Raw genomic sequence first — 16,324 nt, forward strand, 5'->3', positions numbered from 1 at the left:
GGCGGCGCCACTCTAGGGGGCGACCCAGGTGACCCACCAAGTGTTGCTAGGGTAAAAATCTTCCGACGAACGTGCATGCGGCGCGCGCACACCTAATTGGAATCGATATGAGCAAGCACTCGAAGAAGAACATTTTATTTCAAAAATGTTGAAATAAAACCTTTCAATGATTTATTTTGACTGAGAAAAAAAATGAAACTGATCCAAATTCATGAAAGGTTTCAGTGCACAGAATCTGCATTTTTTGCCAAACAAATGTTTTGGATGAAAAATTTTGCCCAGCTCTGGTTAAGAACATAAGAACAGACATACTGAGTCTGACCAATGGTCCATCTTGCCAGATATCCTGTCGTCCGACAGTGAGCAATGCCAGGTGCTTGCAAGTGAATGAACAGAAAGGAGCAATCATTGAGCGATCCATCTCATTGTCCACTCCCAGCTTTTGGTAGTCAGAGGCTAGGGATACCCAGAGCATGGGGTTGCATTCCTGACCATCTTGGCTAATAGTCATTGATGGATCTATACTCCAGGAACTTATCTATCTCTTTTTTGAGCCCCATTATACTTTTGGCCATAATCCTCTGGCAATGAGTTCCACAGGTTGACTGTGCGCTGTGTGAAGAAGTATTTCCTTTTGTTTGTTTTAAACCTGCTGCCTATTAATTTCATTGGGTGACCTCTTGTACTTGTGTTATGTGAAGGAATAAATAATACTTCCTTATTCACTTTCTCCACACCATTCATGATTTTCTAGATCTCCATCATATGCCCCCTTAGTCACTTCTTTTCCAAGATGAAAAGTCCCAGTCTTTTTAATCACTCCTCATCTGGAAGCTGTTCCATACTCTTAATCATTTTTGTTGCCCTTCTCTGTACCTTTTCCAATTCTCATATAACTCTTTGAGATGGGGTGTTCAGAACTGCATGCAGTATTCAAGGTGTGGTTACTAAATAAAGACTATATTCTCCCTCTGATCTCTGTGCAAACCTCTGATAGGCCATTCTGCTGTGCATATTGGGGAGTATACAGTCCTCAATTTACACTGCGACACATGCACCATAACTAAATATAGAATTCAGCCCTCTACTGAGACCTGTGATCTATGCCACCTACTCCCATTGATTTCAATGGAGTCATGATTTCACCTCTATTATCTACCTAAAAAACACTCCTTTCTTTCTTGGTGACAGATTTCAGAGTGGTAGCCATGTTAGTCTGTATCAGCAAAAAGAACGAGGAGTCCTTGTGGCACCTTAGAGACTAACAAATGTATTTGAGCATAAGGTGAGCTATTATCAGCAGGAGAAAAAAACAGTTGTAGTGATAATCAGGATGGCCCATTTCCAACAGTTGACAAGAAGGTGTGAGTAACCGTAGGGTTAAAATTAGCATGGGTCATTATACAAAGTAAAAACTGTGTCCCCATGCTAATTTTTCCCCTACTGTTACTCACACCTTCCTGTCAACTATTGGAAATGGGCCATCCTGATTATCACTACAAACGTTTTTTTTTCTCCTGCTGATAATAACTCACCTAATAGCTCACCTTGATTAATTACTCTCGCTACAGTTGGTATGGCAACACCCATTTTTTCCATGTTCTCTGTGTATATATATCTTCCTACTGTATTTTTCATTTCATGCATCCGATGAAGTGGGTTTTAGTCCATGAAAGCTTATGTTCAAATAAATTTGTTAATCTCTGTAAGGGTGTGGACTCACCCCTGTGGTGCCTCCTGCTGGTCGTCTCCTGGAATTAGCTCTCCAGCCGTTGGAGCGCCCTCTGCAGGCCGGTGATCCACCTTACCTCACTCTGGCCCTGGTGTCCCTCCCAGAACCCAGTGCCCCATTATCTGAAAACATCTTTCTTCCCATTTGCCTATGTCTTTCTCACATCCCCTGATTCTAGGATACCATTTGTGAGCGATAGAGACTCTGCCAAATCACTGTGTGTTATGAGTCCAAAAGGTGCAGTCCTGAAATCAGAGACTTACCCGGACTTTGCCAACTTCCCTCTTGTAGATGGAGATGTTGTACCCGTAGACATAGATGTTGGTCACTCGTAGAAAGGAGATGGCCTGGCTGCCCCTGTTATCATTCTTCTCATCGATGGTAAAGGGCTCCAGGGAACGGTCGGTCCCACAGTATTTGGCGATGGTGTAGGTGCAGGTGCCCTGGAAGTCAAACTTCAGGCCATCAAAGGTGTGATAATGCGGGTCCCCCCAGCCCCAGCAAGTTCCCACGTAGTCGGGAACACACGTCGCGTGACCATCCTGTGTCTTGCACGTCTCCTTGGTCCGGCATTTCAGGGTTTGGCAGGTTTCTGAAAGGAGAAAGCCCAGTTACATCAACAGAGTGGGGGACTCAAGCCAAGTGTCTAGGCCAGGGGAGCAAGATCTGCCATGGGCACAGCATTCATGCAGAACCAACTGAACCAATCAAGGCATGCTGAGGATACTCAACAGAGCTTGGCTTGCTGCAAGCTCTGGTCCTAGTCCAGCTAAACACTCAACCGTGTGAGCAGTTCCATTGAAATTAATGAGGTTACTCACATGTTTAAAGTTATGCATGTGCTTAAATGCCCCTGGTTCTGATCCAGCACACCCTCAATAACCCATTGCTGTGGCACTGAAGTAATTGCTAATTCCCACTGACTCCTTTGGGAGCAGCATTTCAGTCCATACATCAGTTAGCAGGCCCACTGACGGCGCGGGACGAAGGGAGCATTGCCCAGGGCCCGGGAGATTTAAAGGGACCTGGGTCCCCCAGCCACCGCCACTGCCATGGTAGCAGTCAGGAGCCCCAGGCCCTTTTAAATCACCGAGGTGGGCCGCAGGGCTGCTAGGCGTGGGGAGGGTGGTACCAGCGGCAACGAAGGCAGCCAGGCAGGCATGTGGAAGCCCTGGCCATGCTGGAAGAGCACACCCAGCAGTGCAGCTGCCCTGGGGCCTGGAATTGCTGTCGGTGGGCATGTCAGTGAGAGCCACACATGCTAGGGGTTAAATTCTGAAAGTTGTAAGCACCTTTGACTCCCATGTATTTCAATGGGAGAAAAAGTTCATCTCCTGGATCCCCCTTCCTAACTCCTGGATCACCCACAGCTTTGTTCTTATGGTGTTTCACCATTAGACATGTTCCACAGACTCCTATGGCCAATAGACATTGAACTACACCATTGCCTGCTTGCTAGATACATTGCACTTAAAGCCAAATTGCAGATAAGCTACCTGTGTCTATCATGCATTCAGGCTTCTGAGTTCTTCGGGGGGAGCCTACTAGGGTACACTTAACCAAACAAAGGAAATCCTACAGAATAGGGGGAGCTCTACCCTAAAACTCAGTGCAAACCCCAATACCCCAGACCCCTGGGAATTCCCATCCCCATGCTCAGGTCACTCACCATCTCCTCCATCAACAGGGTAAACTGTCAGATTAGTCTCATTGCCACCTGCTTCGACAGAATGCCAACCTCCAAATTCATCACAGCTGGACGGCATCCTCCAGTCAGAGACAGTGACTCCATGGTTCCCGCAGGTGTCTGCGTACGCCTCCAGCGCCTCACACAGAATGGTCTTCTTCCCCTCATTCAGACACACGTTGTAGATGCAGTTGTCAAAGACGTCGTCGGGGCTCACCCTGGAGTGACAGTCTCTAAAGGGCCCTTCCGGTGCTTTACTGATCACTCCACAGTGACTGTCATCCCCATACAGCTCTCTCTTGCTCTCATCACACACTGGGCAAGTCTCTTGGCAATAATCCCAGCAAAAGGGGTCCCGGTCTTGGACTTTCCAACTGGAAGCCCAGCCCACGATGGAGGAGACTTTGATGCCGTTGGAGGACATCATGTCGTCTTCTGGGTTCTGGTTGAAGTTCCCACAAAGACCGCACATGGCACCATAATAGCTGCTGGGGAGGGTGATTTCCAGATGCCAGTTCTTGTTGTACCCCACCCGGAGGCCAACGTCCGTCTGCATGACGGTGCTGAGGCCTTTCTGGTATAGTCTGATTTTACCGTCTTTCAGTGTCACCGGGAGACTGGTGATCACACCGTTTAGCTATAGACAGACAGGAGGGGAGGAACACGAAGGGCATTATTCTTCTTTCATCCTCACTTGTTATTACTCCAACTGTCGCCTCACCATTCATTTTGGCTGTTATTCATTGTCAGTCTAACCAGCAGCAAGTAAAATAATGGTCAAATCCTTAATCACTTTTTACCCATTCCTTATTCAAGAAGAACAACAGAAATCAATCCAAAGTCCCTGAAGAAACACAGTATTTATCTAGCTTCACTATCTATCTACAGTATCTGTTTCCAGAATTCCCAGTATCGCTATAGAGATTCTACCTATCTGAGATAACTATCGATCTAGCCACAAAGTTTTGTTTTTGCTCTCTATCTCTCTATCGATGATACGGTTTTCAAATATACAGATTATACAGATGAGATGTATTTATTGTGGCAGAGCTCTGACCTTGCTCCTGTGGGTCCTGCGCTTCTAGGCGGTTTATGCTAGCCTCAGTGGCTCACTGTGACCCTCCACGTAGCCGTTCTCTCTCTAGAGCCAGGGTTACAGTCTACTGAGCCCTTTTCATCATAGGCCTGCAAGGAGGTTGGTGAGAGAACTCCCAGAGTCTCCTTTCAGCCTCCTGTCCTGACAGGGGCCTGACTTCCCCTTCCAGGAGATGTTCCTGTAGTGGTGGGTTGGGGGAACCCGGGCCCGCCCTCTACTCCAGATTCCAGCCCAGGGACCCTAATGGTAACAGTTGTTGGCAGCCAACCTTTCACTGCCAAAGTTGCTACATTTCCCTGGGCCACTTCCCCACAGCTCTCCTGCTTCTCCCTTCTTCACCCTTACCTTAGGGTTCCTTTAATGATGGTTTTAGGGTGTCTCAGTAACCAGCCCTTCAGATGCACTTCCTCTCCTCTGGCTCCCTGACTCCCCTGGTTGACTGGAGTGAGCCCTTTTTATAGTATCAGCAGGGCCTTAATTAGAGTCAGGTGGTCACATTAACTGAATGGCCTCACCTGACTCTTTACAGGTTAATTAGAGTCAGGTGTTCTCATTAGCCTGGAGCACCCCTACTCTGGTCAGTCAGGGAACAGAAAACTGTTAATCCAGTGGCCAGTATATCTGCCTTCTGCTATTCTGCTGTACCCATCTGGCCTGGGTCTATCACATTATGTACTTGTATTGCCCTCATGACATATCCAGCTCACGGCATCTGTTTGGGATTCTGTTTCTGTGAGACACTACACAAAAGAACATTGCTTTGTAAGATGAACAGTGCCAGAGCCCTGAGCTGGGAGACTCACCCGGACTTTGCCAACTTCCCTCTTGTACATGGAGATGTTGTACCCATAGATGTAGATGTTGGTCACTCGCAGAAAGGAGATATCCTGACTCTCCCTATTGGCGTTCTTCTCATCAATGGTGAAAGGCTCCAGGGTGGCGTCACTCCCACAGTATTTCGCCAGGGTGTAGGTGCAGGTGCCCTGGAAGTCAAACTTCAGACCATCAAAAGTTTGGTAGTTCATTTCCCCTGAGCCCAAGCAAGTTCCCATGTAGTCAGGAATACATGATTTGTGGCCATCCTCAGTCCGGCATGTCTCTTTGGTCCGGCATTTCAGAGCTTTGCAGGCATCTGAAAGAAACATTATTGGTCATATCAACATGGCAGGGACCTCAAGTCCAATATCTAGGCTCAGTGCTCACCCCAATGCCCCAGGAACCTGGGTATTCCCATCCCCATGCTCAGGTCACTCACCATCTCCTCCATCAACAGGGTAAACTGTCGGATTAGTCTCATTGCCACCTGCTTCGACAGAATGCCAACCTCCAAATTCATCACAGCTGGACGGCGTCCTCCAGTCAGAGACAGTGACTCCATGGTCCCCGCAGGTGTCTGCGTACGCCTCCAGCGCCTCACACAGAATGGTCTTCTTCCCCTCATTCAGACACACGTTGTAGATGCAGTTGTCAAAGACGTCGTCGGGGCTCACCCTGGAGTGACAGTCTCTAAAGGGCCCTTCCGGTGCTTTACTGATCACCCCACAGTGACTGTCATCCCCATACAGCTCTCTCTTGCTCTCATCACACACTGGGCAAGTCTCTTGGCAATAATCCCAGCAAAAGGGGTCCCGGTCTTGGACTTTCCAACTGGAAGCCCAGCCCACGATGGAGGAGACTTTGATGCCGTTGGAGGACATCATGTCGTCTTCTGGGTTCTGGTTGAAGTTCCCACAAAGACCGCACATGGCACCATAATAGCTGCTGGGGAGGGTGATTTCCAGATGCCAGTTCTTGTTGTACCCCACCCGGAGGCCAACGTCCGTCTGCATGACAGTGCTGAGGCCTTTCTGGTATAGTCTGATTTTACCGTCTTTCAGCGTCACCGGGAGATTGGTGATCACACCGTTTAGCTATAGACAGACAGGAGGGGAAGAACACGAAGGGCATTATTCTTCTTTCATCCTCACTTGTTATTACTCCAACTGTCGCCTCACCATTCATTTTGGCTGTTATTCATTGTCAGTCTAACCAGCAGCAAGTAAAATAATGGTCAAATCCTTAATCACTTTTTACCCATTCCTTATTCAAGAAGAACAACAGAAATCAATCCAAAGTCCCTGAAGAAACACGGTATTTATCTAGCTTCACTATCTATCTACAGTATCTGTTTCCAGAATTCCCCATATCTCTATAGAGATTCTACCTATCTGAGATAGCTATCGATCTAGCCACAAAGTTTTGTTTTTGCTCTCTATCTCTCTATCAATGATAAGGTTTTCAAACATACAGATCATACAGATGAGATATATTTATGTACTTGTATTGCCCACATGACATATTCAGCTCACGGCATCTGTTTGGGATTCTGTTTCTGTGAGACACTACACAAAAGTACTGTGCTTTGTAAGCTGAACAGTGCAAGAGCCCTGAGCTGGTAGACTCACCCGGACTTTGCCAACTTCCCTCTTGTACATGGAGATGTTGTACCCATATATGTAGACGTTGGTCAGTCGCAGAAAGGAGATATCCTGGCTCCCCTTATTGGCGTTCTTCTCATCAATGGTGAAAGGCTCCAGGGAGGTTTCGCTCCCACAGTATTTGGCCAGGGTGTAGGTGCAGGTGCCTTCGAAGTCAAACTTCAGACCATCAAAAGTTTGGTAGTGCATTTCCCCTGAGCCCAAGCAGGTTCCCATGTAGTCAGGAATACATGATGTGTGGCCATCCTCAGTCCGGCATGTCTCTTTGGTCCGGCATTTCAGAGCTTTGCAGGCATCTGAAAGAAACATTTTTGGTCATAACAACATGGGAAGGAACTCAAGTCCAGTATCTAGGCTCCTAAGTGCTACAGTAGTATAAATAAAATAATAATAAATAATAATAATAATCTATATATGGTGAAGCAGTAAGGCATGTACCTATGCCATGCCAATCATCACCCTTACTCTATGCCTAGTTTGTATTCAACAATTTCATTGGTTGTAATGAGTCCGCAATATAAGGGTGACTGCCCCACAGTTCTTTAAAGATTGATTCACCACCCGTGCAACTTAACATAAATTCCCCAACGCAGGCCACATGCCCAAACAAAATCCCCAAGCATGATCCGCCAGACACACACCCCTCATTTGTCACCCACACAATTCAAAAGCCCAGTCCCCCTGATACAAATTAACACAACCACCAACACGACAACACAGCCAGCACATGACGACCCCAAACACATAGCTCATCATCACAGCAAACTCTCCTCTTTCACCACCTTCCAAAATTTCCCAACACAACTATGACACTCTGAATCTCGGGGGAATACACTGTAGACTCATGTTCATCCGTATAATATGATTGTGTGGTATCCAGTGCAAAGTTTGTCATGCCATATGTCTTCGGTAGGCTCATAATGCACTGAGCATGTTTGCTATAGTAATGTTATAATAATTATTGTTATAGGAATGTTATTTGTTGTAATTTCATGTATATAGCTATGAGGCTGAAAATGTATCCTCATGGCTTAAAACAAGCCCAGGGAAAACTCTCCAGGAACAGAGGGGCAGTTCATACTTCATCATGGGACAAACCCAGCCCAGCCTCACAGCAACAAAGGATCTGTTGGACTCTCAAGTGAGTCACCCCCCTTCCCTTGGTCAGTCAGGGACTATGATGAGGTAATGCTCACCTGACCCTGCAAGGTGTGTGTGTGGGGGGTAGCCAAGAGGGAAGAAGGAACATGATAAAAGGGAGAGACGTGCTATGCTTTTCCTCTCTTCCACCTCCATCAACAGACATCACCACCAAACGACACAAGCACTGATGAAAGGGGAGAGCCTGGCTGAAGGGCAACCAGCCAGCCTGTGATGAGAACCATCTAAGTTTGTAAAGGCATTGAAAGTGTTAAGATCAGCTTAGAATGCATTTTGCCTTTATTTCATTTGACCATATCCGACTTGTTGTGCTTTGACTTATAATCATGTAAAATCTATCTTTTGTAGTTAATATATTTGTTTGTTTATTCTACCTGAAGCAGTGTGTTTGGATTGAAGCATGTCAGAGACTCCTCTTGGGATAACAAGCCTGGGACATATCAATTTCTTCGTTAGATTGACAAACTCATATAAGCTTGCCGCGCATAGCGGGCATAACTGGACACTGCAAGATGGAGGTTCCTAGGTTGTGTCTGGGACTGGAGATATTGGCTAGTGTCATTCGGTTGCACAATCCAAGCAGCTTACATGCTAGAGGCTGTGCATGAACAGCCCAAGAGTGCGGGTTCTCACAGCAGAGCAGGGTAAGGCTGGCTCCCACAGTTGAGGATTGGAGTGACCTAGCAGATCACCAGTCAAGATAACACTAGGGGAACATCACAACAATACAAACACTTGCCCACCTATATTTAGACTTACCATAAAACAATAAACATCAGTGGCAAAGCTGTGGGTTATCAATTAATAACAATAATAATAGCATGGGAGAGCCAGACTGGTCATGAGCACAACCTTCACACAGAACCAGCTTAGTCAGCCATTGCATGCTGAGCAGATGGCAAGTCCATGATAGTCAACAGAACCTGGCTTGCTGCAAGTTACAGTTCCAGTCCAGTAAAGAACTTAACCATGTGAGTAGTTCCATTGAAATCAATGAGACTACTCACATGCTTAAAGTTATTCATGTGCTTAAGTGCATATGTCCCCTCTATTCGGCACTGGTGAGGTCACATCTGGAGTATTGCATCCAGTTTTGGGGCCCCCACTACAGAAAGGATGTGAACAAATTGGAGAGTCCAGTGGAGGGCAATGAAAATTATCAGGGGGCTGGGGCACATGACTTAAAAGGCGAGGCTGAGGGAACTGGGCTTGTTTAGTCTGCAGAAGAGAAGAGTGAGGGGGGATTTGATAGCAGCCTTCAACTACCTGAAGGGGGGTTCCAAAGAGAATGGAGCTCGGCTGTTCTCAGTGGTGGCAGATGACAGAACAAGGAGAAATGGTCTCAAGTTGCAGTGGGGAAGGTCTAGGTTGGATATTAGGAAACACAGTTTCCCTAGGAGGGTGGTGAAGCACTGGAATGGGTTACCTAGGGAGGTGGTGGAATCTCCTTCCTTAGAAGTTTTTAAGGCCTGGTTTGACAAAGCCCTGGCTGGGATGATATAGTTGGTGTTAGTCCTGCTTTGAGCAGGGGATTGGACTAGATGACCTCCTGAGGTCCCTTCCAACCCTGAGATTCTATGATTCTATGTCTGATCCAGCAACATGATGAGCACCATCAATAAGCTGTTTCTGTGTCACTGAATTCATTGGCGAATCCCCACTGACTCCAGTGAGAATAGGATTTCAGTCCATAAGTCAGCAAGGGCTGCAGGTGCTAAGAGTCAAATTCTGAGAGGTTTAAGCACCTTCAGATCCCATGCATTTCAATCGGAGAAGAACATCTCATGGAGCTGCCTCCCCTCTTAATTGTCTATAGCTGCTTCACCCTGAAGACCACCAAAAAGGTTCCACAGCCCCCTATGCTCTGTGGACACTGAGAAACACTGAATTCCACCATAGTCTGTGTGACGTTGCACTCCACATGATTTTATGAAAATATGTGAATATCATGTAACTGGAATATGCTTCATGCAAAAGGTCTCTTGTAAGGTACCATTACAAATCTTATAATATACTGAATGTGGTCATCCTATTTATCATTCTTGTATCTGAAACTAGGAATATAGACTATAACTCTGAGGTCCTATTGTAGTTATGTAAAGTGTGGGCCATTAATGGTGGTTTAGAATCTTGATGGCTGCCATCAACTAGGACAATTGATTGTAGGTGGCTGTGTTTACTTGCGAGCCTTCCTGTGAGTCAAGCTGGGATGAATGAAGGCTTGGGGTCTCACAGGACATGTGACCATGTCACCTGGTACTGGAATCCATCTTTAACCTGGTGATTTTCCATTTAGAAGGAGGGGTGGGGACCCAAAAAGACAAAAGATTCCCATCTTCTGCCAAAGGTATATAAGGGGGTGGAAGAGAACAAAAGAGGCTGCAGTCATGAGAAATCCCCTAGCTGCCACCTGAGTTGGAACAAGGACTGTACCAGGGGAAAGGATTGGGCCAAGACTAGAAAGGAGTCTAGTCTGTGAAAGAAGCTTACTGAAAAATCTCTGAGGGTGAGATTTACCTGCATTCAGTTTCTTACTTTCTTAGGCTTAGACTTGCATGTTTTTGTTTTATTTTGCTTGGTAATTTACTTTTTTCCATCTGTTATTACTTGAAACCACTTAAATCCTACTTTTTGTACTTAATAAAATCACTTCTGCTTATTAATTGCCCAGAGAAATAATTCATTCCTGGGGGAGCAAACAGCTGTGCATATCTCTCTATCAGTGTTATAGAGGGCGGACAATTTATGAGTTTACCCTGTATAAGCTTTATAAAGAGTAAAAGAGATTTATTTGGGGTTTGAATCCCATTGGGAACAGGGTGTCTGGGTACTAGAGACAGGAGCACTTCTTAAGCTGTTTTCAGTTAAGTCTGCAGCTTTTGGGGGACGTGGTTCAGAGCTGGGTCTGTGTTTGCAGCAGGCTAGCGTGTCTAGCTCAACAAGACAGGGTACTGATGTCCCAAGCTGGCAGGAAAAACGGGCTCAGAGGTAGTCTCAGCACATCAGGTGGCAGTCCCAAAGGGGTCTCTGTGACCCAACCCATCACAGTCTGCTTGCAAGATACATCACACTTATAGGGTATATATACACATCGGAGACTTGTGCAGTTAACCTACATTGTCACCTGTGACATTGCATCCACACTGATATTTTTAGATATCAATCCCAAGCTGAGTGTGTGAATCATAGAATCATAGAATCTCAGGGTTGGAAGGGACCTCAGGAGGTCATCTAGTCCAACCCCCTGCTCAAAGCAGGACTAATGTCCACCTGAGCTGAGAATTATGCCACCCAGCTGCTGTGTACATGTACACTAGCCACCTGAATCAGTGATTGTTTTAGATCTCATTAACTAACAGGGCCAGGCGGGTTAGCTCTTGGCTGAATGACTGCTAGGGGGAGCTCTACCCTAAGAGTCAGTGCTGATCCCAGTACCTCAGGGATCTTGGATATTTCCATCCCCATGCTCATCAACAAGGTAAACAGATTGACTACCGCTACCACGGTCAATAAGAAACCAAGCTGCCAGACTCACCACAACTGGATGGCGTCCTCCAGTCATCGACAGAGACCCCATGCCTCCGGCAGGCATTTGCATAGGCCTCCAGCGCCTCACACAGAATGCTCTTGTCCCCCTCATTCAGACACATGTCATAGATGCAGCTGTCAAAGAAGTCATCAGCGCTCACCCTGGAGTGACACTCTCTGAAGGGCCCTCCCGGTGCTTTACTGATCACCCCACAGTGACTGTCATCCCCATACAGAGCTCTCTTGCTCTCATCACACACTGGGCAAGTCTCTTGGCAATAATCCCAGCAAAAGGGGTCCCGGTCTTGGACTTTCCAACTGGCAGCCCAGTCCATGATGGAGGAGATGCTGGTGCCTTTGGATGACATCATGTCATCATCTGGATTCTGGTTGAAGTTCCCACATAGGCCGCATGTGGCCCCATAATAGCTGCTGGGGAGGGTGATCGCTACGTGCCAATTTTTGTCATATGTGATCTGGAGGCCGAAGTCCGTCTGCAGGACGGTGGTGAGAGCTTTCTGGTACAGTTTGATTTTACCGTCTTTCAGCGTCACTGGGAGACTGGTGATCACACTGTTCAGCTAGAGACAGAGAAGAGAGGGGAGGTATGATAGGTGTTATTGCTCTTTCATCCTCACTTGTTCTTACTGCAGCTGTAACCTTGCCACTCATTTCGGCTGTAAATCATTGTCACTTTAACCAGCGGCATGTGAAAGAATCACTGAAATCAATGCAACTTTCCCTGAATAAACACAATATCTATCTATCTAGCTGGCTATCTAGCTATCTATCACAATCATGTTAAACACACAAGACCAGTTGCATTTATGTACTTGTATTGCCCATATGATATATTCAGCTCATGTCGCATGTATCTAGGATTTCATTTGTGTGAGAGATACTACACTCCTTGTTGTTTTTGTGGATACAGACTAACACGGCTACCCGCTGATACTTGACAAAAAATACTATTTGTTATAAGTAGAAAAGGCGCAGAACCCCGAGCTGGGAAACTCACCCGGACTTTGCCAACTTCCCTCTTGTAGATGGAGATGTTGTACCCGTAGACATAGATATTGGTCACCTGCCAAAAGGAGATTTCCTGGTTCCCCCTGTTGTCGTTCTTCTCATTAATGGTGAAGGGCTCCAGGGTAGGGTCGCTGCCACAGTACTTAGCGATGGTGTACTTGCAAATGCCCTGCAAGTCAAACTTCAGGCCATCAAAAGTTTGGTACTGTGCATCCCCTGAGCCCAGACAGATTCCAGTGTAGGCAGGAACACATGACTCTTGGCCATCTTCAATTTTGCATGTCTCCTTGATCTGGCATTTCAGGGTTTTGCAGGGATCTGAAAGGAGAAAATCCAGTCATATCAACAGGGCAGGGAACTCAAGTCCAGAGTCTAGGCTGGGAGATCCAGCCCTGTCATGGGCACAGAGTTCATGCAGAGCCAGCTGATCTAGCCAGAGGACACTGAGGCCTGGTCTACACTACGATTTTAGGTCGAATTTAGCAGCCTTACCTCGATTTAAGCATGGACCCGCCCACATGACGAAGCCCTTTCTTTCGACTTAAAGGGCTCTTTAAATCGATTTGTTTACTCCACCTCTGACGAGGGGATTAGCACTGAAATTGGCTTTGCTGGGTTGAATTTGGGGTAGTGTGGATGCAATTCGACAGTATTGGCCTCCGGGAGCTATCCCAGAGTGCTCCATTGTGACCGCTCTGGACAGCGCTCTCAACTCAGATGCACTGGCCAGGTAGACAGGAAAAGGCCCGCGAACTTTTGAATCTCATTTCCTGTTTGGCCAGCGTGGCAAGGTGCAGGTGAGTGCAGATCTCATCAGCACAGGTAACCAAGATGGAGTCCCAGGATCGCAAAAGAGCTCCAGCATGGACTGAACGGGAGGTACGGGATCTGCTTGCCATATGGGGAGACGAATCAGTGCTAGCTAAACTCCGTTGCAGTAAACGAAATGCCAAAACATTATCAAAAGTCTCAAAGGGCATGAAGGACAGAGGCCATAACAGGAACGTACAGCAGTGCTGCGCGAAAATTAAAGAGCTAAGGCAAGCCTACCACAAAACCAGAGAGGCAAACGGATGGTCCGGGGCAGAGCCACAGACATGCCGCTTCTACCATGCCGTGCTAGGGGGTGCAGCCACCACTACCCCAACCCTGTGCTTTGACTCCGTCAATGGAGAATCACACAACAAGAAAGCGGGGTTTGGGGACGAGGAAGATGATGACGAAGAGATTGAAGATAGCTCACAGCAAGGAAGCAGAGAAACTGGTTTTCCCAACAGCCAAGATATGTTTCTCACCCTGGATCTGGAGCCAGTAACCCCCGAACCCACCCAAGGCATGCTCACGGACCCTGTAGGCGGAGAAGGGACCTCTGGTGAGTGTACCTTTGTAAATATTACACATGGTTTAAAGGCAAGCGTGTTTAATGATTAATCTGCCTTGGCATTCACGGCCAGACAGCTACTGCAAAAGTCTGTTAACTTGTATGGGGATGGAGCGGAAATCCCAGTGTTTGCTGGCATTCAGACAACATCCATTCCTTATCTCTCTCTGTGTTATCCTCAGGAGAGTGATATCATTCATGGTCACCTGGTTGAAATAGGGTGCTTTTATTAAGGGGACATTCAGAGGTGCCCGTTCCTGCTGGGCTGTTTGCCTGTGGCTGAACAGAAATGTTCCCCACTGTTAGCCATGCGGTGGGGGGAGGGGTGAAGTGATCATCCCAGAGAATAGCGTGGTGGTGGTGGGGTTATTTGGGTTTGTGCTGCACGCTAACCCGCAAACCACAGCCCCTCCTTTTAAATTGCAAACCCATTTTAAATGGCCAACCCAACGACCGCTTGGTATGGGAAATGAGGGTGCTGCTGTTTGAAACCATTCTCACATGTTATGAAAGTTAAAGAAGCCAAAAGACTGTGGCTTACCATGGCTACCTGCAAGCTGAATTCTGTTGCCTGGCACTGTGTGAGTGATCTCTCACACCACACTGGCAGGCCCTCAATATAAGAGGCAAAATGCTACCTTGTAACGAAAGCACATGTGCTGTGTAATGTGAACAGCAAGGTTTAACGGGAAAGAGTGATCCTATTGTTCTCTAAAATGTGTCTTTTTCACCACCAATCTCCCTTTTCCTCCACCAACTGCAAATGTTTCTCCTTCGCAGAGGCTAGCGAAGAGTAGAAGGCGAAAAAAACGCACTCAGGATGAGATGTTCTCAGAGCTACTGCTGTCCTCCCACACTGACCGCATGGAGGCAGATGATGTCAAAGTGCAGGAAAGCACAACAGGAATGCGAGGAGAGGTGGTGGGCTGAAGAGGATAGCTTGCTGACAGAAGGCAAGAGTTGATGCTCCGACTGCTGGAGCATCAAACTGATATGCTCCAGTGTATGGTTGAGCTGCAGGAGCACAGACCACTGGTGCTACAACACCTGTGTAACCAACCACCCTCCTCCCCAAGTTCCATAGCCTCCTCACCCAGACGCCCAAGAACATGGTGGGGGGGCCTCCGGCCTCCCAGCCACTCCACCCCAGAGGATTGCCCAAGCAACAGAAGGCTGGCCTTCAATAAGTTTTAAAGTTTTAAATTGTGGTGTGGCCTTGTCCTTCCCTCCTCCCCCACCCCACCCTGCGCTTCCCTCTGTCCCCACCCCTCCCAGGCTACCTTGGCAGTTATCCCCCTATTTGTGTGATGAATTAATAAAGAATGCACGAATGTGAAGCAACAATGACTTTAGTGCCTCTGCAAGCGGTGATCGAAGGGGGGAGGGGAGGGTGTTTAGCTTACAGGGAAGTAGAGTGAACCAAAGGGGGGCAGGGGCATTCATCACGGAGAAACAAACAGAACGTTCACACCGTAACCTGGCCAGTCATGAAACTGGTTTTCAAAGCTTCTCTGTTGCGCACCACGCCCTCCTGTACTCTTCTAACTGCCCTGGTGTCTGGCTGCACGTAATCAGTGGCCAGGCGATTTGCCTCAACCTCCCACCCTGCCATAAACATTTCCCCCGTACTCTCACAGATATTGTGGAGCGCACAGCAAGCAGTAATAACAAGGGGAATATTGAGTATCAGAGGGGTAGCCGTGTTAGTCTGGATCTGTAAAAGCAGCAAAGAATCCTGTGGCACCTTATAGACTAACAGACGTTTTGCAGCATGAGCTTTCGTGGGTGAATACCCACTTCTTCAGATGCAAGTGGTGGAAATTTCCAGGGGCAGGTTTATATATGCAAGCAAGAAGCAAGCTAGAGATAACGAGGTCAGTTCAATCAGGGAGGATGAGGCCCTGTTCTAGCAGTTGAGTGAAAACCAAGAGAGGAGAAACTGGTTCTGTAGTTGGCAAGCCATTCACAGTCTTTGTTTAATCCTGAGCTGATGGTGTCAAATTTGCAGATGAACTGGAGCTCAGCAGTTTCTCTTTGAAGTCTGGTCCTGAAGTTTTTTTGCTGCAGGACAGCCACCTTAAGGTCTGCTATTGTGTGGCCAGGGAGGTTGAAGTGTTCTCCTACAGGTTTTTGTATATTGCCATTCCTAATATCTGATTTGTGTCCATTTATCCTTTTTCTTAGAGACTGTCCAGTTTGGCCGATGTACATAGCAGAGGGGCATTGCTGGCAT

The 16,324-nt window shown here is 47.2% G+C and overlaps 1 protein-coding gene across 4 annotated transcripts in view; it reads right to left on the reverse strand.

Moving 5' to 3' along the window:
- Positions 1 to 16,324, reverse strand: part of LOC123351767 (IgGFc-binding protein-like) — a 111,523-nt gene that overhangs the window by 25,468 nt on the left and 69,731 nt on the right. For 2 of the 4 annotated variants that reach the window (XM_044991376.1, XM_044991377.1), the window contains exons 14-20: positions 12,700 to 13,028; positions 11,689 to 12,262; positions 6,960 to 7,288; positions 5,771 to 6,425; positions 5,319 to 5,647; positions 3,402 to 4,056; positions 1,996 to 2,324 (exon numbers count right to left, since the gene is read on the reverse strand). In XM_044991376.1, coding sequence (XP_044847311.1) covers positions 1,996 to 2,324; positions 3,402 to 4,056; positions 5,319 to 5,647; positions 5,771 to 6,425; positions 6,960 to 7,288; positions 11,689 to 12,262; positions 12,700 to 13,028 — 3,200 coding nt within the window. The remainder of the gene's footprint in view (positions 1 to 1,995; positions 2,325 to 3,401; positions 4,057 to 5,318; positions 5,648 to 5,770; positions 6,426 to 6,959; positions 7,289 to 11,688; positions 12,263 to 12,699; positions 13,029 to 16,324) is intronic. The other 2 variants (XM_044991379.1, XM_044991378.1) reach the window with 2 other exon arrangements.

This window comes from Mauremys mutica, chromosome 17 (assembly GCF_020497125.1).
Source record: "Mauremys mutica isolate MM-2020 ecotype Southern chromosome 17, ASM2049712v1, whole genome shotgun sequence".
In the NCBI taxonomy this organism is placed as follows: Eukaryota; Metazoa; Chordata; order Testudines; family Geoemydidae; genus Mauremys; species Mauremys mutica.